General features: G+C 41.3%; 1 protein-coding gene across 1 annotated transcript in view; it reads right to left on the reverse strand.

The window, feature by feature from the left end:
* KIF13A (kinesin family member 13A) overlaps nt 1-23,351 on the reverse strand; it is a 172,616-nt gene that overhangs the window by 91,056 nt on the left and 58,209 nt on the right. The window contains 1 exon segment of the mRNA XM_031435159.2: nt 15,983-15,995. Within this exon segment, the coding sequence (XP_031291019.2) occupies nt 15,983-15,995 (13 nt within the window).

Consider the following 23,351-nt stretch of genomic DNA (forward strand, 5'->3'; position numbering starts at 1 on the left):
AAATAGTGTTTAGAGATATAAAATATGTCAAAAATGAAATAGAAGCTATAAAGAAGAACCAAGTAGAATTAGTAAACTCATTTGCTGAGGTGAGAGCTGACCTAAAGGCTGTACAAGGCAGGCTAGATAATGCAGAGGAACGAATAAATGACCTAGAAGACAGGACAACAGAAAGCACCCAATCAGAACAGCTGAGAGAAAAACAAATAAAAAATAATAAAAACAATATAAGGGACCTATGGGATAATATAAAACGTGCCAACCTATGCATAACAGGGATTCCAAAAGGAGAAGAAAGAACAAAGGGGATTGAAAAGGTATTGGAAGAAAACATGACTGAAAACTTCCCAAACCTAAAGGAATCAGATATCCAAGTACAGGAGGCTCAGAGGGTCCCAAACAGGAAGAACCCAAACAGACCCATACCAAGACATACCATAATCAAGATGGCCAGAGTCAAGGATAAAGAAATGATCCTAAAGGCAGCAAGAGAAAAGCAAAGAGTGAGTTATAAGGGAACCCCCCCATAAGGCTCTCAGCTGATTTCTCTACACAAACACTACAGGCCAGAAGGGAGTGGCAAGATATATTCAACGTCCTGAATGAGAAAAAGATGCAGCCTAGGATACTCTATCCAGCAAGGCTATCCTTTAGAATAGAAGGAGAGATAAAGAACTTCACAGACAAGCAAAAACTAAAAGAGTTTAGCAACACTAAACCCATGCTAAAAGAAATATTGACAGGTCTACTCTAAATAGAAAAGAAGCAGGATGCTACAACAATGAAAAACTTATAACTGGAAAGGAGATAACTGCCATGAATTACAAAAAGAATAAACACAAAATTGTAAAAGAAGACATCTAAATCATTAAGAGTGGAAGAGGGAAGCAAGGAAAGCTACTGTGGAAAACAGTATGGAGATTCCTTAAAAGACTAGGAATAGACTTACCATATGACCCAGGAATCCCGCTCCTGGGCATATATCCAGAAGGAACCCTACTTCAAAATGACACCTGCACCCCAGTGTTCATAGCAGCACTATTTACAATAGCCAAGACATGGAAACAGCTTAAATGTCCATCAACAGATGACTGAATAAAGAAGATGTGGTATATTTATACGGTGGAATACTATTCAGCCACAAAAACTGACAACATAACACCATTTGCAGCAACATGGATGTTCCTGGAAAATGTCATTCTAAGTGAAGTAAGCCAGAAAAAGAAAGAAAAATACCATATGAGATCACTTATGTGAGGAATCTAAATAAATAAATAAATAAATACATACATACATACATACATACATACATACATACATACATACATACATACAAAACAGAAGCAGACTCATAGACATAGAATACAAACTTGTGGTTGCCAAGGGGGCGGGGGGTGAGAAGGGACAGACTGAGATTTTAAAATGCAGAATAGATAAATAAGATTATACTGTATAGCACAGGGAAATATATACAAGATCTTGTGGTAGCTCATAGCGAAAAAAAAATGTGACAATGAATATATATATGTTCATGTATAACTGAAAAATTGTGCTCTACACTGGAATTTGACACAACATTGTAAAATGACTATTACTCAATAAAAAAATGTAAAAAAAAAAGAATTGGAAAAGAAAATATAAAACTGTCGTTATTTGAAAAACAAACAAACAAACAAACGCATTTTTCCAAAATCATTTTTAATATCTTTCAATCCCTCTCCAGGCAGAAAGTGATTAACCCAATACTTCTCTCCAGAAAATTTAATTTCATGCAAAGAAATATTTCCGAACATACACATCAGATTTTTTGCTGTGAGTCAAAGCCTACTCTCTTTCAGATTTCTCCTTATTAAACTATTCAGTGTCATCTCAGATGTCACTCCCTTATGAAACCTTTCTGAAGGACACCACTTCTTACTCTGAATTTCATCCCTGTGGTACCAGACTGTGTGAGTGTGTGTATGAGAGAGATTCCCCTTGTTCTTCCACATTGTGAATTCTGAGAGGGCAAGACCTTGGTTTTCCTAATGTTCTTATTGCTCATAATTCCACCAAACAAAAATACTCTCAGAATTTACTTTTTTTTAAATTGAAGTACAGTCAGTTACAATGTGTCAATTTCTGGTATACAGTACAAGGCCCCAGTCATGCATATACACATATATAGAGAATTCACTTGTTAAAGCAACTTCATGGTGAATTACTCTTCAATCACATGGCCTTGTAAATCTGTGCTGTCACACACAATACTGTTTAAAACAGTGCACACTGGTCAGTGGGCCTCCTTCAGCAGTGCTGCAGTGGAGGAGGTGACACTCAATTGTGGAAGTGACGAGACTGGTGTCACCCTATGGACATTATTTATCTGTTTATTGAATCCCCCCCTTTTCCCCCAAAACAGAAACAAGCTCCCCTATCCGCCTATATATTATGTCAAGAGTCAGCCAGCCATCTCTTCAGCTCTGAGAGTTGCCACCAATGACCAAGAAATCCCCTGGGTGTTTTAAGCAGTGGGAAGTCCAGGGGCAAAAGGAAGAAAAAGTGTAGAAGTGTAAGGCACCCCTCTGCCTCTCTGCACCTCAGTGAGCTACAATTCATTTCCCAGACCTGCCTGAATGTCACCTCCTCCAGTGTTTCCTTGACTTCTCTCTTCTGTGATGCCTTAGTCAATAGCTCAACCTCTTGAACACACACTCTACCTAAATAACCGCACATTTTACATTAAATTAGGGTTGTGGGAGTTTAAGCAAAATGTCTACCCCTACAATGCTTGGTGCACAGTGGTAACTCAGTATACGGCAGCCACTGTTGGCGGTATTAACAGGATCCACTGATGGGCTCCTCCCCACAGTTAACAGTGCAGCTGTCACTCACGGAGCATTTACGATGTGCCAGGCACCAACCTAAGTGTTTTACATGCTCATCAAGCTGGGATGTCTCCTGAGTCAGGACCTGTGCTAATTCATTTCTTTAATCCTTTCAGGCATAGACACAGTAGATAGGTACCCGGTATTTGCTGAATCAAATAAAGAGAGAAAAGTGAAAACACAAAAAAGAAGGTTCATATGAGAAGTTCTGCTGCAGTTCACTGAGTTCTGTGGCAAAGGGATCAATGCAAAACGTACTGTGTACTTCCTAGCCCCCAAATCCAGAATCATAAGGGCTTCTCTTTGGGGAAAAACATCCACTGTGTGGGCTTGCTTTGCTTTGCACGGAGGAGTATGTCTTTCTGCACTCATTCTATATACTGTCAGCCTCCCCTCTTGGTACAATTAATCCACTGTTCACATCTGCAGACCCAGCTGCTATTAACAGCCTGTTCTGGCCACTATCGACTTTGCAAACCGAGCCTGAGGTCTCTCCACAAACCTCTATTTCTCCAGTTTTATAAACACTGGCTGGCCAATGTCCTGTTGGTGATTACTTTTTAACTTTGTCAATTTGAAAGAGTACAATTAATATGAAAGACATGCACCAAATTTGTTCACATGTTACCACACTGTGTTATGAGAATTGAATCAGACCAAAAAATTGAAGTACTGTATTTCATGTCATGGTGAAATTTTCCTTCCAATGCCAAGTTTCAACATTTTCCACTCCTTTGTCTCTCTCTCTTAATATCAGAGATGTGAAACATCATAAAAAGGAAGAGTTAAGCCTCATTCATCTGGGAGAAGCTGGACAGAAATTGAAAGGAAAGCCTATGCGATGACCGGAACTGTCTCCACCACTGCAATTTGCAAAAGCAGCCCGGCCAGCACTAACTCCAGCCTGGATTTGAGCATATCTGCTCCTGGGCACCGAAGAAGGAGCGCAAGAGTGATCATCCTCATACTGATGAGTTCTATTGACAGACGCCAACTATACATTTAAAAAGCTGTCAAGTGACTGCTGTCTTTTTGCAAGGTAATCAATCATGTCCTTTACAGATGCCTATATATGCATATCAGACAATGTCAATATTGCTTGACTGTGAAGAAGTCAAAGCATCTTAAAGATTCAGAGCAAGCTGACAGCATCTGCCCCACATCTACAAGCAATGAGGCATGGTTCCTGATCCCAGGGGCTCCACAATCTGCCGTAGGGAAGTACTGTGCTGCAGCACAGCTCGCATTTCTAAGGGCACATGGAGCAGTGTCTCTTCAAAGAATTAATTTTATCTTTGCATTCATTTAATAGGCATTTACTGAACCATTATGAGCTAGTTAGGACAGAAATAAGAGTCTTCCAGTTATAAGGTTCTCACATTCTCTTAGAGGGAAGTAACCAAGAAAAGGCAAGAGCACGATATGTAGAAATCAGTCTGGGTCTCTCTCAAGATCCCTGGGGGACTGGTTCTAGGACTCCCAAGGATACCAAAATCCAAGGATGCTCAAGGCCCTTACACTAAACGGGATAGTGTTTGCATATAACCTCTATGCATCCTCCTGTATACTTTAAATCATCTCTAGATTACTTATAAAATCTAATACAATGTAAACAGTTGCTGTAGTGTGGCACATTCAAGTTTTGCCTTTTGGAACTTCCTGGAATTTTTTTTTCCCCTGAAAATTTCGAACTGCAGTTGGTTGAAGTTCTGGTTGTGGGACCCGCAGATACAGAGAGCTGACGGTACAGGGTCTGGCAGGAATACAAAGATGGAATAATTACAATGCAGGGCTGGGGAGGGGAGGGTGAGGTTCAGGAAATGTTTCTAAGGGAGCTTGAGCTGAATTCTGAAAAACAATTATTCAGAAGACAAGTAGGAAAGGCATTCCAGGTAAAATGTGAAGCTAGCAAGCAACAAATAAGGTGTAAACGGCAGTGGGAAGGGAAGAAAGAGAGGAAGACCTGGGGGAGCAGGCTGAGGCCAGCTCGTGGAAGACTTCATGTGCTTCATTAAGAAGCCTGTGATTTAGCTTGCTGGCAGATGACAGGATCGCATTCCCACTGGGGAATAATCAGAGGCAGCAATATGTAAGATGGACTGAACTGGTGTGAGACATGAGAAAAGGAGGCCAATGAGCAAACCATTATGATGAAGGTAAAAGTTTCTAATCTCCAGCCTCACTGGGATGGGGAGGAGTGGAAGAGAATAGTCACTCTTTTCTCTGTCCAGAACCCCACTCCTCATTTATTCTAGAAATAGCACCTTTTCCTTGGAGAATTATACTAACCTCCATTCCAGCCATTTGGGAACATGGGCTGCTGCCATATTTTTATATGGCATATAACATCACAAATTATATATATATGATTGTTTTGGGGGGCGGGGGAGGCAGGGAAGATACATACAGGGGCTCGAGCTGGGCCAATCACCGTCTCCTGATCCCCTGACCACAGTTAACTGGTCTCAAGTGGGTGCCTGATGGGATATTTTGGATTCGGGACTAAGAATGTCACACCAGTCTTTCTCTAATGACTGATGCTGTAAAATCAGGGACGTGTTGAGGCCACGTTTCTAACCATGCAGACCAGAGAAGCAGACACAGCTGGTCTGCAGTGAGAGAGCGAGAACCTGAAGGGGACACACACAGGGACAGCAACAGGAGATGCGGCGACGGGAATAGTACTAATATTTGAACCCCCGCAGCTTCCTGTCCCTGAGTTCTTCAAGACACCCCAGAGTCTTTCTAATACATTTATCTCCTGGTTCATTTAGTTTGCGTTCCTGGCACTTTCAGCTGAAAGACCCCAACTACTGCAGCGAGAAATACACATGAGACACGTCAGAAGAAATAACTAGGCTTGATCATCCACTGAACATACTGAAAGCTACGAATATGAACAGTCCCATGGAAAAAGCACCCCCCAAAAGAGGGCTCTGAAAATCATCCAGAGAGTTTCAAAAATGTGAAAATAGGAACTAGTTCTCCCAAATCCCAGACCAATATTTGGACAGAGCACAGAGCTTCCATTTATTACTAACTCATTTCCAACTCTTTCAAACACTCCATTCCTTTCATGTTTAATCTTTAATAATTCAGTTTTAAAACCTGCCTCACTAGTTGCTGACGACAATGGGGGGGGGGGTGTGACACAAATGCACAATCGGTGGCCTTACTTTCATGGTTCTTTCATACCGTGATTACTCCTCCCCCAAAAAACTAGTCACCCAAGTAAGATCTAACAGCACATTCAAAAGGTAATGTGTCTGCAGACACAGACTATTTCTTCTTCAACAAAAAAAGACCAAACAATAAGATGCAAATGTCTAAGTATGTACCACATGTTCCCATCTGTTGTCTCCAATAAATGATTACTGTTGCTCATTAAAAAGACAAAAAATTAAACCCAGATTGAATCTGAGTCATCCTAGTACCAGACTACCATGGGCAATCTCAGAACTGCCAGACCAAGACCTCACCTCATCTGCCTACCACCCCCTTGCTGGACCAGGCCTGGTGGTCCAGCACATCAAAGAGGCTGGGCTGACTCTAAGGCCCCAGGTCACCAGGGACAGAAGCACCTAAGATGGTCCAGGGCTTGCAGACATTTATTGTGCAGTCAGATCAAACTGGAAAGACTGACAGAGTTCACTCTGCTGGGGATGACCCAGCCCAAGGGGGACTCATGACACTCTGCCTAGCCCAACAGGCTTTCACTGTTCTGGATTCGGAGATCGGTCAATGCCAAGAGGCAAGGGAGATGGATTTCTTTTTCCTGGGGCCTATAATCCACGGAACCTCAGCCGTCAGCTGCACCTTTATGCATCCAGAGGCATACAGTCACAGTGGGAACAAATCTGGCTCCGAACAAAGCCAGGGAAAAGGAAAGGGGAGAGGGGTAGGGCCCGCAGACACTGCAAGATGAAATGCACAGCACTGTATTTCTGAGGAATTTTTGTTTCTTGGGAGGTTTGTTTTTGTTTTTGTTTTTGTTTTAAATGTGACTTAGAATGACTAAGTGTAGCGGGTTCTGTTACTGTTCCAAATTGGTCCCCACTCTCCCTGTAAGCAGATTACACATCCATGGCCATTGCCATGTGACTGCAGTGCCTCTAGGAGGAGGAATAGAATTCCTGACCCTGCAGACATCAGGCTTGGCCGTGTGACTTGCTTCAGCCAATTACACGTGGACAGAGAGCTGCCAGTTCAGAGCAACGGCTTTCGGGGGCCGTGCCTGTTCTCCTTCTTCTCCCCTCCGCCACAGTAGGAGCAAGCCCCAGGTTACAGTTACGTGGTGCAGAGCCACAGCTGACCTCAGCTGGCATGCAGGGAAATAAACTTTGGTTGTCTCAAGCCACTGAGCTTTTTAAGGTTGTTATCATGCATCACCTAGCATGAACGGACTGTCACACAAAGCGGTTATCATAAAGTGACCCTCGATGGCTAACTACCCAGCATTCTCCACTCACAACGTCCCCTACGTCCTGCAGCCAGATTAACTTCTTGCATGTACAGTTCTGATTATGCAGCTTTTCTATATAGAGATCCTAAATGATTTCTTCATAGCCTACTAGGGTAACATCAGGGTCCCAAACTGTCTATGAGCTGTCTGCTTTCCTGTCTTTTTAATATGCAACTTCCTTTCATGTACTCTACACCCTAACCAGAAGTTGTACTTCCCAAGACATCTGTGATATTGTGAGAACACATGTCTTTGGCTCCCGACACAGAGTTCCTAAATCTCTTGGAGTTTTGTGAGTTACAGGAGGTCTTTTGTCCCTGGCACTGGGTCCCTAACTCCCTTGCAGTTTCCCAGGTGGTGGAGCCGGTGGAACTCCAGATAACTTCCGGATGGGGGCTGGCTGCCAGAAAGACCAAGCCTTGGTTAGATGCCTACAACTTTCAGCCCCACTCCCCACAACCTCCAGGAAAGGGAGAGGGCTTAGAGACTGAGGTAATAATCGATTATGTCTATGTGACAAAACCTCCATAAAAATCCCCTAAATGACAAGGTTCCAAGAGCTCCCAGGTTGGTGAATACATTCATGTGCCAGGAAGGGGGTCCAACTCTATGGGGACAGAAGCTCCTGTGCTTAGGACACTTCCAGACTTCACTCTACATACCTCTTCAGCTGGCTGTTCATCTGTATCCTTAGTCATAAACCAGGAAACCCTAGTAAATGTTTCCCTGAGATTTGTAAGTTATTCTAGCAAATTATCAAACCTGAGGACGGGGTCTTGGGAAGCCTTGGTTTGTAGCAAAGTCAGATGGAAGGGTAGGTGACCTGGGGACCCACTAGCAGTGTCTGAAGGGGCTGAGCCCTGCACCTGCGGGCTCTGTGCTAACTCTGGGAGTTACTTTCAGAACTGAAGTGACTTGTAGGATACTCAGCTGGTGTACAAAGAGAATTACTTGGTGTGGAAAAACCCACACATCTGGCGTCAGGCACGTTTTGAATAGAGGACCAGTGTTCCTTCAACATCAGTCACTTTGTTTTTGTTCCTCACAACCATCTCCACTCCTGTACCATCTTCTGCCTTGTGAAACCTACCCCATACGTGAAGGCCCTCCTCAAGGTGCACTTTTAGCTAGGAAGCTGTCCTTCCTCCGAAGTCACAAAATATTGGAACAATGAATGATGGTGTTTACCAAATCCATTCTCCACTACCTACAGTGCTGTCAAGGCTCAGTCTCCTCACCACACTGTGACTGCCAGAGAGCAGGAACCACCAGTTTAATCACCTCTTGAGCCCCACCGACTCCTCAGACGATCCTTTCCACAAGCGTTCTCAATTAGTAATTGTCTGATAAATGACTTTTGAATGAATACGGTAAAGATGTTTCTGAGGAAGAATGCACAGCAGGAAGGCCGTGCTGTCGTTTAGGTCGTGCAGCCACAGCACGCAGGGACCCAGCTCTAAGGGCAGAAGTGTGAGGGGGACAGGAGAGCACCTGCACTGACCAGGGGACAGAAACAAGCAAAAGCCTCAGGATGGATGCTGAAAAGATGTTCCGTCCTCAGCCATATGTCTGGCCTCAGACAGCGCTGTCCAAGAGAACTATGACCCAAGCTACCTATGTAATTGAAATTGTCCCTGTGGACACATTAAAAAGAGATTAAAAATTTTTAATAATATTTTCATCTAATCTAATATATCCAAAATATTTATCTTATTTTTTTCTTCGCCCTAAGTCTTCGATGTCTGGTGTGTATTTTACACTGACAAAACATCTCAGTTCTGAGCAGCCTCATGTCACATGCTCAAAAGCCACATGTGGCCATGGGTCTACTGTACTGGACGGCACAGGTCTAGAACTCATCTCATTTGGGGCCCACACTTAGTTTTCAGAAATCCACAAAGGGAACGATTAAAATGATGGTGGTCCAGGTTGTAAAACAAGTCTGAATGAAACTGCACTCCTGATGGCTTAAGCTGTTCATAGTAAGATTCCCGCCTCCTTTCTTCTGAGCAATTTTTGTAAAGTCAGGTTTTCGGTACAGTAGTAGGACCCTTTAAAGGATACTGCTTTCAAAAAGTAACCATTTTATTTTGTTACCATGTCAGCTTCTACTGCTCATGATTTTGCCAGCAAATTTATGTCACTACAAGAAGGATTAAACACCTTGAAGTTAAATAGTTTCTAACAATGCTTGCAAATAAAATAACATTTAAAGTGAGTTTAATTAACAAGATCAAATTGTTCACATGAATCTTACGCTAACTCGTGGAGGTATTAAAATGATGATCATGGCTTTAAAAATGAGCAAATTGAGTAAGAAAAGAATATGATCCTAAACAAAGTCATCTTGCAGATATTAAAAATTTCCCCAAACTCTTCCTTTTTACTCTTTCCTGCTTTCTCTACTCCATGAAACCAACAAATAGAAAAACCACTTTACAAACATGTGGGGTAACAGAGAATAGAGGCGCCCAGAAGGCCTGGAACTGGAGCCAGTGGGTGGTCTCTCCACCAATTCATTCCTCAAGCCTCAGTCTCCTTGGTCTTAAATAAGAGGATCTGAATGGTCTGAGTTCAGAAATTTCTTGCAGCTTCAAAGTGCTCACTTGACACACGGAAGGTGCTCAAGTAAATACTGAGGGATGAAAAAGAAAACAGAAAAAGGAGTAAGAAGTCATGTGTTTTTCTCTGCATGTTTCACGGCGGCTCCCTAGGAAAGTAAGATATTTGTGCCCAATATGACAAAAGTATGAAAAGTGAAGGGTCCAAGAACGTGCCAGACATTCGGAGGGTCAACAGGGAAACCCAGAACTGGGCTTCTGAAGCCAAAGCTACTGGAACATTTTCCTATTTTCCATCAACAGGGCGTGCATAGTGCATAATTAGAGACCTTCACACACACGTGTCTTCTGCCTCTGTACCACCTCTGCCAAACTCCAGCGTTCATGAGAAGGTGGCTAAACAATTCTCCCCTCTACTTCTATCTGCAGTACCTCTAAGACAAAACCTTGGGCTCAAAACCATAGTCACAATGATAAGGAAAAACACACTCACGTCAACTCTGAAAATTAGGAGACAAAGGCTCTTTGTTTTAAACTAATGAGGAGGCATAAAGTAGGTGTCTCCATGTTCGTCAAAAAGTTTACTTTTCTTTTTAAGGAAAATCGAAAACACTTCAATAAACATTGCATAATACGCTACTGATGAAAGTATTAAAAGGTATGCACTTGGCCCATACTGATATAAATGCTTCTCTGCTCTAGAGTCCAAGTTTATAAAATGTAACACCAAAGAGAAAAAGTCCAAATACATAGTATGAAACAATTTATACAAGCATACATTTGTGTAAATTTCCCTTTCCATCTTCACATGCTACATACACATGCAATACAAAAAATATTCAGTCTCACTTTTAAATGTCAACCAGAAGAATATCATTTCCTTGCCCTAATACAACGCTAGAAAAAATAACATTTAAAAACAAAGGAAACTCAGTTCAGTCAGAACAAGTGCATGTGTCCTCCATGCCACCACCAGCAGCAGCATCACACGAGTGCCTGGTTTCTCTTCTGAGTTTCCACTGACTCTTCCCCCTCTTTCCATTTCCCAGAGCAGGCTGGGTCCCAAGGCGCTGGCCTCTATTCTCTCATGATTTCTTTCCCACTTCATTCCTTCTTCCTTGACAACATAACAGATCCTTCTTTCTTTATCTCCTATCTCCTTTCCACAAGAATTTGCCTGACCTTTCCAAGGCCGACTGCAAACCTCATACGACCTGCTCGGCATCTATGTCAGGTGATTTGCCACCGTCTCCAATGCTACCCACTCTAAAGCTGAACCCATTAACTGCTCCCTATACCAAACCAGTTCTTTCTTCTTTTGTTCCTGCTGAATTTTCAGCCACTCAGTCGCAAAGTCCAGGTTCATCTCTCACTCTTCTTGCTGTACTGTCTTCTCCCACATGCTATCAGCATCCGAGTCCTGGATACTTTATTTCGGCAATGTTTTGATAATTCTTCCTTTCCTCTTCTCCAGCCTCATGGCACCGCTCCAATGCAGACCCTCATTACCCATTTTCTGGCACATTTTATTGAATACCATCTCCAGGCCACCTACTGACCAAACCCAACTCGTTTTATGCTGTTTTCAGATTAACCTTCCAAAAGGGAGCAGAGCCTAAGGCCACTGTTTAACAGGCAATAGGCACTGAATGTATCAAGGTCCAACCCTGGCATCAAAGCCTTCTACAGCCAGACTTGGTTTCAACCTCTTTCTAGACATGCCACCCAGGAACCCCCTTCATGACTGAGTAGTCCAACTCTGTGCTTTGTCATTCTCTGAATACAGCTGACACTCATTTCTCCACCTCTTAGAACGTCTACAACCCAAAGACCAAATCTATGTGGGATGTTAATAAAAAGGCCTTGTGCATTTTTCACTAAGTATATCCCTAAATATTTAACCTTTCTGAAGGTACTGTACGTTATTAGGCTGTTGTTAATTTTAATTTTCTAACTGTTCACCCTAGTATAGAGAAGTACAATTTGTATTTTGACCTTTTCTTGCCACCTTGCCACTTGTAAGTTTTAGAAGCTTGTTTGGAGATTTCTTAATGTTTTTCAAATACATGAGTTTATTATCTACAAATAAAGATGCTTTTGCTTCCTCCCTTCCAATATGAACTTCTTCTGTTTCTTTTTCTTGCCTAATTGCACTGGTTAAGAACTCCAGTCAATGCTGAACAGAAGTGGCTAGAGCAACATCCTCACCTTATTCCCCATCTTGGGTAGAAAGTGCTCAGTCTTTTCCTATTAAATATGATGACAGCTGTAGATGTTTAACAGATGCCCTTCACCATTCTGAGGAGGTTTCTGTCTACTACTAGCCTCCTGCAAGTTTATATCATAAATAAGTGCGGAACTATGTCAAATGCTTTTTTTCTGCATCTACTGAGATAATCACATGTTTTTTTCTTTTTTATTCTCTGTTAATATGAACCATATTTATTTTTCATAACTGATATTATTTTTTAAAGCAGTTTTAGGTTTACAGAAAAATTGAGCAGCTAGTACAGAGAGTTCCCATCTTCCCAAACACCACTCCCCACAGTTTCTGTTGTTATTAATAACTTCCATTAGTGTGTTATATTGGTTATGACTGATAAACCTATATTGAAACACTATTAATAACTAAACTCCATACATTAAGGATCACTTTTCTGAGTTGTACAGTCCTATGTGTTTTTTTCCTTTTTCTTTTTTTTTTGGTGGGGGTTGGTAATTAGGTTTATTTATTCTTAGGGAAGGTACTGAGGACTGAACCCTGAACCTCATGCACACGAAGCATGTGCCCTACCACTTGAGCTATACTCTCCCTCTACAGTCCTATGAGTTTTGATAAATGCATAATGTCATATATTCTCCCTTACAGTATTATACAGAATAGTTTCACTGTCCTAAAAATCCTGTGCTTCACCCATTTATTCATCTCTCCTCTTCTCCCACTCCTCCTGGCAACTACTGGCTCCCCCTACCCCTCATCTAGCAGAAGGGACCCAAGTTTGCACTGAATCTCAATTAGGATTTAAAGTAGATCTGGCATACTGTAAGTGCTAAAAAAAGATAGCTATTATTAATAGTAGCAATGAAAGCAGCATTCTAAGTGTATGGTTCCAAGGATAGATATAAAGAATGTGAGACTTTTTCCTGCATAACGGTTGGAATAGTGATAACTCAACCAAATATTCAAAATGACAGCCCCTCCCATCTCCTAATCAGCACTCCTACTTTAGAATATCTGTTAGTGAAATGCACAAAATCCTTACACATCACAGAAACAGTAAATATTGCAGGTAGGTGATTATTATTTACCATTGTCATGAAATTAGATGTAATTTCAGTAACTGCCCAAACACAGACTACATGAAAAAATATTCCTTAGGAAAACACAAATTACTGACAAGAGAACCAAGTTGGTGGTGAGATCTGTATGGTCCAGTGGGCATTTCCTCTTTGGGGTCAGGCCAGAGAGGAGCACCAAGATCACAATCCAGCCAAGAACTTGGGTCTTCTTGAAAATGGAAGAAGAGTGCCACTCTCACAGCAGAGTGGTCCCTGGCTCAGACTCTAGCAAAGTGGCTCTGTCCGTCAGTAGAGGGAACACACATAATTTAGCTAGACTTGAAACTTCTTTCTGCTAAACTTCAGGAGGGTCCTTCTGGGGACCTGCATTCTAGCATCACTTTGATCTAATTTTAATAACTGAGACCTCCTGGACCACACAAAGAACTTGCAATCACACAGCAATCCACGTGAGGACTGGTTTCTTTCTGTTTCACCCTTATACCCGACCCAAGGCTAGGTCGCAATCCTCTTTGCCTACCCAAAGTATAAGAAGTTTACCAAGGACTCTACCTCTGAAAGACCCTGAATTCCAACACTTTTGTCCCCCTAGGGTCCCCAGACCCGACAAGGCTGCCAGAAACACTGTTCTGCCATTAAGCTGGTTTTTGTCTGAATGGCAAACACCCAGACACCTCGCCTCTCTACATTTTCACCTCCTCTTAGCTTTTGGTCTAGTAATTCCTGACTAAGTTGGTATTCCTCCAGTGTCTTTGAGCACAGGTTTTTAATATTTTGTCCAATCCTAGCTGTCCTTCATTCTGCAAAAGTCAGAATAGGACTCTTCATCCTATGATTTCCACAAATATTTTCCTCTTGTGGCCTTTAACACAACTGATTTTATATTACACTGTGCATATGTTCCTACGCCCACCCATTAGAATGCTAGGATCGGGTCTGATTCATGCAACACTTATCCCCCTCCCAGAATGTTTGTTAAATTGAACCAACCTGTCTTCTCTGATGCTTTTGCTAATTATTCATGTCAAAATCTCATCCTTTTAAATCAATAAAATTTCATGCTTATATAATCATCATTAAAAATATCTTTTCCTTTCCCATTTGCTTTCAATATTTACCATATCTGCAAGAAAAGACCTTATCTTCTTAGTGTTTCTTAAAATTTGACTCTACTATGTCATTTATTTAATTTCAAGATGATCTTTACACCTTCCAGATGTGCCTTATGGCACATTTACTTTATTTTGAAAATTTTTGACACTTCTTAGGAACTATCAAGAGGACACCTAGTAAAACCACTAATGTATATACTGGATAGAAAGAAACCAGAACATTTTCTGTGTACAAAGCAATTAATAACTTTTTAAAATGCATTTTTGTGCCTCTTTTTCATTCCAGTACTTTTCCTTCACTAAGTAACCATACGTGGAATAGCTCAGGACTTCACTGCCTTTTTCTGTAGGGAAGAATTAAATACATCACAAGACTGTTTAGAAACCTCTAGGGACCAACAGCAAGGGAAGGAAGAGCTACTTAAGGGGAGCTCACATCTTTCTGGGTAGCAAAGACAGTTCTGTTTGCAAATTTGTGGGATATATCCCCATCGATAACTGCTCGAGGAGAACCTTCTAGTCCCCCAGATGTGGCCAGGAGGCCAGCACTTTTACTTCTCAGCATCATGTATTTCCTCTTTTTAAAAAAGAGTTCATGTTATTTGTTCAGTGTATGCCCTCCTTACTGGAGTTGCAACTCTCAGTGCCACGGACAATTCCTATACTGCCTTCAGTAAACATAAAGGATAACATGCAAAATTTTAGCGGTTTCAATATTCCAAAAGCTTACGTAGATTCTCCATCATAACCCCAGAGGTAAGTAAGCCTAATCTATTCTGGATTCCCTCCCCTTACCCCACATCTTATATTCTGACCACATAATGCGTGTAGGTGTAGTCTGCCTTGATCCCATCTCAAAACCCAAAGCCATAACCAGCACCACTGGTCAGGCGCTAGTGGTATTTCTCCTGCCTTTTGGCACTAAGTGTCCCTTATACCCAGTAACATACTCACTGGTAATAAAACCAGCCTTCAGTTATTCAGGAGTTGGTCATTCAGATCTCCTGCTTCTCTTTCTTTTTTTTTTTTTTTTTCCTATCTACCCTCTAACTTTTGGGCTTCTCACTGGCACACAGGCCATCGAAAGCTGGCCAGAGCAAGGGGCATAGCTCTAATTAGTGGACTTTGTGATTGGCTAGAAACTCCAATAACACATAAAGCTGCTAGATGTCTGGAACTCTAAAAGTCTGGAGAATTCTTCTGGTGATATCAAGCATTCTTCATGGGACCCAGGAAAAGATGGTTGGTCCAGTCAAAAACCATAGTTACCACCTGTTTGTTTTTTGTTGTTTTTTTTTTTTTTTCTGTTTTTCAGATGGTGATATCATATAGTCCTCCACTTACCCAATCAGTGAATTGGGACACGTTACTTCCTCTCTGAGACTCATTTTGTCATCAATAAAATAGAAACAGTAACTAGACAGATTTGTTCTGAGGACCCAAGCATTAATTTCAACAATCAAATAATGCATGAAAGTGCTTTGTAAATGCAGAGGAGCATTCGACTTTTATATCATCACCAACATTAACTGCTTGCTCATGGTTTAAGTTTTACATTGGAATGCTAATTTTTCTTCTTAAAAGCACAGGTGTTTCACATGGGTTATTATGATGGATAAAATTCTGGATTTTGTGTCACACTTGGCCAGCATGCATGCCAAATTCCATATCAGTGCTTACCTTGGGAGGTTTTCTTAATGACGGAAACAATAATTTTCAGCAGCAGAAGTAGAGAGCGTTGTCAACACAACAGCCACACATCGGAAGGAAGCAATGAAAGAGAAAAAACAAGGGTTACTCAGCATCTTGATAACATGATCTGAAAGATATTCCACTTCCCAAAGATCAGAAGCCAAATTCACTTCACTGCCTGAAGTGATAAACTCTTTCATTTGCTCAAAAATATAGTAAAGGGCATGAGTTTCTTTCCTGGTTTAAGAGAATGTATCCAGCCACTCAGAGGTATTTTTAATGATTCTAAAAAATGTCAACAAAAGAGTATAAGAATAAAGAGAGATGCTGCAATCAGACTGTATGTGATCAAATTCTCTAAAATCAATTTTCATAATTAAATTTTTCTTAAATTAGTATTAACATACATGTATTTTCCTTCAATTAATACTCTTAATTTATACGGGATTTTTTTTTCCCATTTAAAAACCATGGTTCAGATGATAATCTTCACATATTTCAACCTTGAGTAGAAATTTAAAAGCAAGTCATATCCTTCTTCATCACCAATCACACTGCATTTTTTCCCCATTCATTTTTGCATTCAAAAATGACTGAAATTGCACCCCCCCCCAAAAAAAAAACCCTGAAAAGAAAATAGCTTTCAAAGTAACAAACCATTAGGCTATCTTTCTTTGTAAATGTTTTCGCTGTGCACAAAATTAAGGAGCTGAACTCTGATTTTTATGGTATGTGATCTTATCATGGGACCTTGGCCTTCTTGATGTGTTTATTCTTAATCACCCTCCAGATCATCAATTCAGAAACCATAAAATGACTGTTAAATAGAAATGGGGTAATTTTTCCCGTGGCTTTACTCCTTCTTCATGGGGAACAGAATCATGAGAATAAGAAAATGGATTTTCCAGGGCAGAATGCACGGAAATCAAGAGGCACAGGCAAAAACAGCCTCCTGCCCTTTCTCCACCGCTGCGTCCAACATGCCTCACAGAACTCTGAGGGCCCCAAATAAAAACCCAGTGCTCAGTAGAAAGGAAAGAAACTCCATGGATTCCACAACTGGGCAGAGTCAACTCTAACTTCCAAATCTAAGGAAAGAAAATCATGACATTTCTTACAATGATGAAGATTAAAAAATTATCTTCTTGAAATTCCATGAATTATCTAAAAAGCAAATGAGTCCTTATGTCATGACTCCTGACAGGCACAACAGGAATCTGATTTTTGCCTTCAGGTTTTAGAGGGAAACTCTACCTTGAAAAACTAGTATCTCTGGCTGCTATTAAGCAAGTCTCAACATTGTGTGTGTCTATCCTTTAAAACAAGAGAAACATTTATAGATGTCATCATAAAAATGCATGAGTGTTTTTAATTCTAAGAAAACCTTGGATCTTTGCTCTGCTCATTAAGCTTGAGGTTTCTACCAAGGAAATTTCCTGCACTGGGACAACTGCTCTAGAAGGCGTCTGTTCTGAGCAGGCAGAACAATAATGAACAGCGCTCTGACAAAGCCTTCTCTTATTTGCTTGCTTTATTTTTTAAAAGCCATTTAAATCACTGCTCTACATAGCAGGGTAAAGAAAAGCCACTTGACTTGGCTTATAATTAGACAACCATGTGAAACAGCATGGGCCAAATTAATAAAATATATGTTTCACATTTAGGCTACAATGAACCGAGTAAGCTAATGGGATGGGGGTGGAACGTGCGAACAGGAATCCCAGGGGTCTCTCCAGGGCTCTCCTGTGCTTCACAACTGTACAATCATCACCCCCAGCAGCAAAGAACAAGTGCTGGTTTGTAGCCAGTAGGATACTGACCTCTTTAGCTGTCCTTTCCTAATAGAGCTATCCTTTCCTTCTTGACATTTCAATACTGTTTTCTTTATTCTTATCAGGAAACCAAACCTATTTCAGCATTTTAAGTACTTTACAGGTGTACCCCTTTCACTTAGAAAGATAGTACATACTATGGGAATGCCAGTGTAATTCTGCTACCTTCTTCTGTGTTTCTGAGGATGGTTTAAGAATAAATAAGAGACCGGGATGCATGGTAAAAAGGCAAACCACTAAGTGAAGCTGACGCTCCCCAAATTTCCTCATCATTGAGTTTAGAACAAGGATCCTGATGACAGAAGGAAAAGTAAGCCATTTCGTATATCACTACTGTACTTCATTAACTGGTAATTTTTTCTTGAGGTTTGAATTAGGTGATAAGCAACTAACTCCTCCTGTTTCAGAACCACAGTTTACCGCCCCGATTCCCAGAGATTATTTATCATTCTTTGGTAGCTGTGAGGAGAAAATTTTCCAATCTGAGTAATACTGATACTATAACCAAATACAGCATGTTATCCTTTGGCGGGGGGTGGGATCTAATGTGATAATATGATATCACGTTTTTTAATGTGATAAAAAAAAAAACTAATGCAAGGTACGGATAAAAGTTTCCATACACGTATCTATGAAAAAGAATGAATAATATAAAAATCTATCAGAAACATAATGTTAAATATATATATATTTAAATTACAGCCTTTGTTGATTATATCAACGAAGTCTGTCAACAAAGAGTTCCGTCTAACTCTCAGGTCCATCCAGCCTACTGCTGATACCCGTGCAGCTCACTGACACAAAGAGGCAATATTCCTGGCTAAGCAAACACCTAATGAACTACGAAGAATATTCCTTCACATCTAACTGACCCACAGGCACAGGCTTGGGGAGAAATAAGGACGGGCAGTTCTATACTGACGGTAGCTCTACTTTGCAAAACATCAAAGGTTCCTTCCTGTCCCAGGACAAGCAAGTCGATGGATCTCTTCAAGGCCACCCACATGGTGTGCATTCCCCACACAACTTGTGTGATTTCCACACCTTTCTCCTGGTCTGCCTCCCGCCGCTGCCCAGTCAAATTTTCCCACTACCCAACACCCAGCTCAAGGCTCCACTCTCAGTTCCTCACCAATTGTCTGAGACCAACTTGGCCTTCACCTCCTCTGTACCCCAGGACTCCTATGGTCAACAAAACAGCTTAACGCTCACTGGCCCACACACAGACCTGCAGCTTTTGGTAACTCTGTATTTTAATCTCACGTACCCTTAAACCTTGGAAAACAGGGGCCATGCCACATACTACTTTCATGATCCCGGTCCCACATATTTATACAGAACTGAAGTCATGCTAAGAAATCATGAGTTAAATATAATCTAAACATAGATGTGAGGATTTTCTTCCATCACCACCACAATCCCATAATCCCAACACCGGGGGAAAAGACTGCATTTAATAGCAGTGAAGACTTCAACAACTGTCAGAAAATGCAGACTATTTCCAATGTCTTAGTTAAAAATAACGGCTTCTCTAGATCAGCAACTCATACAGAGAAGTCAATGGGATGTTAACAAGGGTCAAGCTCTCAAAAGCTTCAGAGGTCAACTAAGTTCGACAACGCAGTTTCAGTTTGATGAGATGAGAGGAGACACACACAACGCGGGAATGGGACTTAAAGATACATTGGACCTATATCAGGCCACGTCTTGAAGTCAAGTCAGATCCACTTGATGACCAGAGAATCAAGGGACTGTTCTGCCACCGAGCTCAGTAGTCTGTCCACAGAAAGAGACAGCGGGACATAGGATGACACAGGGTTTAGGATTTTGTTGGATAGATGGGTAAAAAGGTCCATCTTCAACCATGATTTATTAACCATAGTTTGAAGGTAAGTTTATACACTTGTGTACTGACAAAGTAACATATTCATATATTTAAAACATACAACAAGCACTTCTATGAGTTATAAAAAGCAGATGGGGTTACATACACATTTTGAAGAGCCTTTGAAATCAACCACAAGAATGTAAATGCCAAAAACATTAAATTCCATGACAAAGGCTGGTTTGAAAACCTTAAAAAAAGTTTTAGAATCAGCAGATTACAGAGCTTATAGGAAGCTACAGCAAAATCTTCTGAACACTGATGATGCGGATTCATTTAAAGGAAATTTACCGATCAGAGCAGATGTTTAACACCAATGTATCTGGTTTACTTGGAAGAGTATGTCTTCTAGAATCTACTGGGTTTAACTTAAGATATGTTTAATGTCATTTTTCAATTGTTTTCGCCCAACCCTCTATTTCCTAGAAGACTTTGATCTTGCAACCTATGAATTTTCCTAACTGTGGTGCTTTCCAAGAACTCAAATTCCTGTGGTCGGACAGAGGCTGCTATGATTCAAGGGGAAGACCCAAAAGGACACAGGTTGGGTTGAGAAGGAAGTAAAGTCAGAAAGAGGATGACAGACTAGGGGAAGGCAGGCAGACAGTGTGTGGATTGAACTAAATCCCAGCTAGTGCCCGCAGAGAATTGGAGAAGTTGTTGGTGTGGGAAAACCCCTGCACATTTGGTGGCCAAAAGTATTGAAAGTACAGCAGAGAAACAGGTTTTTTTCCTTTATAACGGTTACTATCTGGACGAAATCTGGAAATATCTAGCCCCTCGCTCCTCACAGTGCAGTCTGAGGGTTGGTGGCTGGCAATCCACATGACAAATGGTGGCAGGCCAGTTTGTTACTGGTTTTAGAGGAGATAAGGACTTCCTCCACGGTACTGGCCAGTCTAGTCTTCCTTTAGACGTAAAATGCCACCCTTCTCCAATATTTATAAAACTATCCATCCCTGATAGACTGGAATTTAAAAGGAAAAAGAAATGACCCTTCCGAAAGTTTTTTTTTTTTTTTTTTAAAAACACTGCTGCCCAGAAGCCAAGTAGATGTTTTGGAGGAAATTTTCATTTCTATGTAATCAACTTATTAATTTAAAAAGATTGCTACAATAAAATGCAAAACTTGAGGTGAATACATGAACATAATCCACAGTAACTATTAATCCAACGCAGTCATGTTCCTTCGGTCTATATACACTTCCAGAATTAAAATGGGTCCACAAAGCAAATGGAAAGTTTCACAAGTTATGCGGCATTATTTTATGTAATTACTAGCCACTGATAAAAGCTTCCCTGCCTTTTTCCCCCCCCATATTGTCAAGGAAAATACCTGATCTGTTCCTCCTAACTAAGAAAACACAGCCAACTACAGCTGTAGGCTGCAGGCCTCCGAGAAGCCCAGGGCTGTCTCCATGGAGGGTTCTCGCAGCCACTTCACGGAGCTCCAGCCCCTCATTGCTATGGCTGCAATTCCCAGTCGGGCGAGCCTGGCAAGAACTCACACTAGATTAACCAAAACAAAATTGAGCAGAGAAAACATGGCTCTTGTGCAATTTTCTTGCTGTATCTTCAAAAGTATCATGCAGCGAAGCTTTAAAAAAAAAAATGCAGCACTAAGCACCAATTCTCGGTTTAAAATCAAGAATTCAGCACCTCTGTGAGGCCATTCTCAGGCTAATTCTCAGTCTATCTGCTACTGCTAGACTGGACCCCAATTAATATGTTGTTTGGAAAGAACATACATTTAACTATCTGGTTTTACTCCTATTTCCAAGCTTAATTTTCTACTTACGAGACAGTTCGTACCTGGATAGCATATACGTATGACAGCATGCCTGTCACTGCATAAACAACATTTACATTTTCTACATTAGGGAGTCAGAACCAGACATCATGCTATATGCAACATCTTCACAAAAGCAGGGGTATTAGCTGCATAGCAGAGACAGGTAACAGTCTTTTATCAGAGCTGGTCCCCCATGGTGGCTAAGAGCAGAGATGCAGCAACCAGACGGCTGGGGTTCCATTCTTGACTCCGCCACGTTCAGTGATGGAATTCTCCCCCTTTCAGCCATTTATGTTACCTATAATCTCTTTCTTTCCATCTGCCATAGAAACAGCCGCTGTTGCTGATGCCAGATGCTTGTGGACTTTGAGAGCCCGCAGGACCCACCACCTTGAGGGCTGCGGGATCAAGGCATCCCTGACTCAGCAACCCACATGCACTGTAAGACATCTGTGCAGAACCGTTAAGTTTCAGAGTCACAAGAGTCAAATCACGAAGGCAGGCAAATTACAATTTAACCTTCATTGTGGACAGCAAACTGTTGGGAACAGTTTGATTCCAAAGCCCACATGTATCTAAAAGCATTCAAGGCAGGATCCATGGATCGATTTTAAATTATATCCAACCACAGCACTAAAAAGAAATGAACTATCAAGCCACAGAAAGACACGGAGGAACTTTAAGTGCATATTACTAAGGGAAAGAAGCCAATCTGAAAAGGCTGCATATTGTATCGTTTCAACTATATGACATTCTGGAAAAACACATGCATAAGAAACAACCTCAGAACTACATACTGAAAGAACACAGATGTCCCACAAGGTCATTTATGACAGTCATCCTGGAAAGGCAGCCTATTTTTATACAAATAACTGCGAATATTTATTTTACTACTGCAGAAAAGTGACTGTTTTATTTTGGTTAACCACTAATTCGAAAGTCCTCTTAATAAGGATGTGTTTACAGGCTTATTTACTGGATTACTCGACAGCTCTTAGAGAAGCAGGTATTGAGGAGGGAGGCTAACTTCCAAATCTGGGTGTCACTGGGCACGTGTGTCAGACGAACCGGCTGGGTGGCAGGTTTCCGGAGGCTGCCTCCCTGAAGGTGAGCGGCATCTCTCAGAGACGAAGGCATTCCATCCCAGGGCACGGGCTCCCTCTGTCAGGGCTGCCCTCCACACGGCTGGCTCCCCTCAGGGGAAGCCTTCAACTCTCCATATTAGCACCGCTGCCTCCTGCACCACCTCATCCGCTCGGCCCCATCACTACTCTGCTCACTTTCCTCCTGGCACCTTTCACCATTTTAAACCATCTCGTATATTTATTTGCTTACTTATCTGCACACCTTCTCCCCTGGATCTAACATTTTTAAGACCCACGGAAATAGGGGCTTTCTTCTATCTGGTTCCCTGTTATGGTCCCAGTGCCTAGAACGCTGTCAGGCACAAAACAAATTAATAACTATCTGTTAAGTGAATGAACGAAAATATGAAGTACTTGGCTCACATCACCACGTTACTAGCACCATTTGAGACAATGACGATGTTCCCCTGAAAAACTCTACTCTTTGAGGTTTGTCTGAAGACCAATCAAATATATATATGCAGCGTTGTCTTTTTACAAATGCTTTATTAGGGAAAATTTCAAAAACATGCAAATGGAAAAGGACTAGCATGACAGAGCATCACATAACATCACACCACCTCCCGTCTTAGAACATAACACAACAAACCCAACCTCAACAAGTATCAGTACATGGCCAGTCTTGTGCAGATGAGGAAAACCCGATGCTCCTGAGATAAGGCTACTAGAGGATTTCATGAGTTCTATTAATGTCCGAATCAAG

The sequence above is a fragment of the Camelus dromedarius genome, chromosome 19 (genome assembly GCF_036321535.1).
Source record: "Camelus dromedarius isolate mCamDro1 chromosome 19, mCamDro1.pat, whole genome shotgun sequence".
NCBI lineage: Eukaryota > Metazoa > Chordata > Mammalia > Artiodactyla > Camelidae > Camelus > Camelus dromedarius.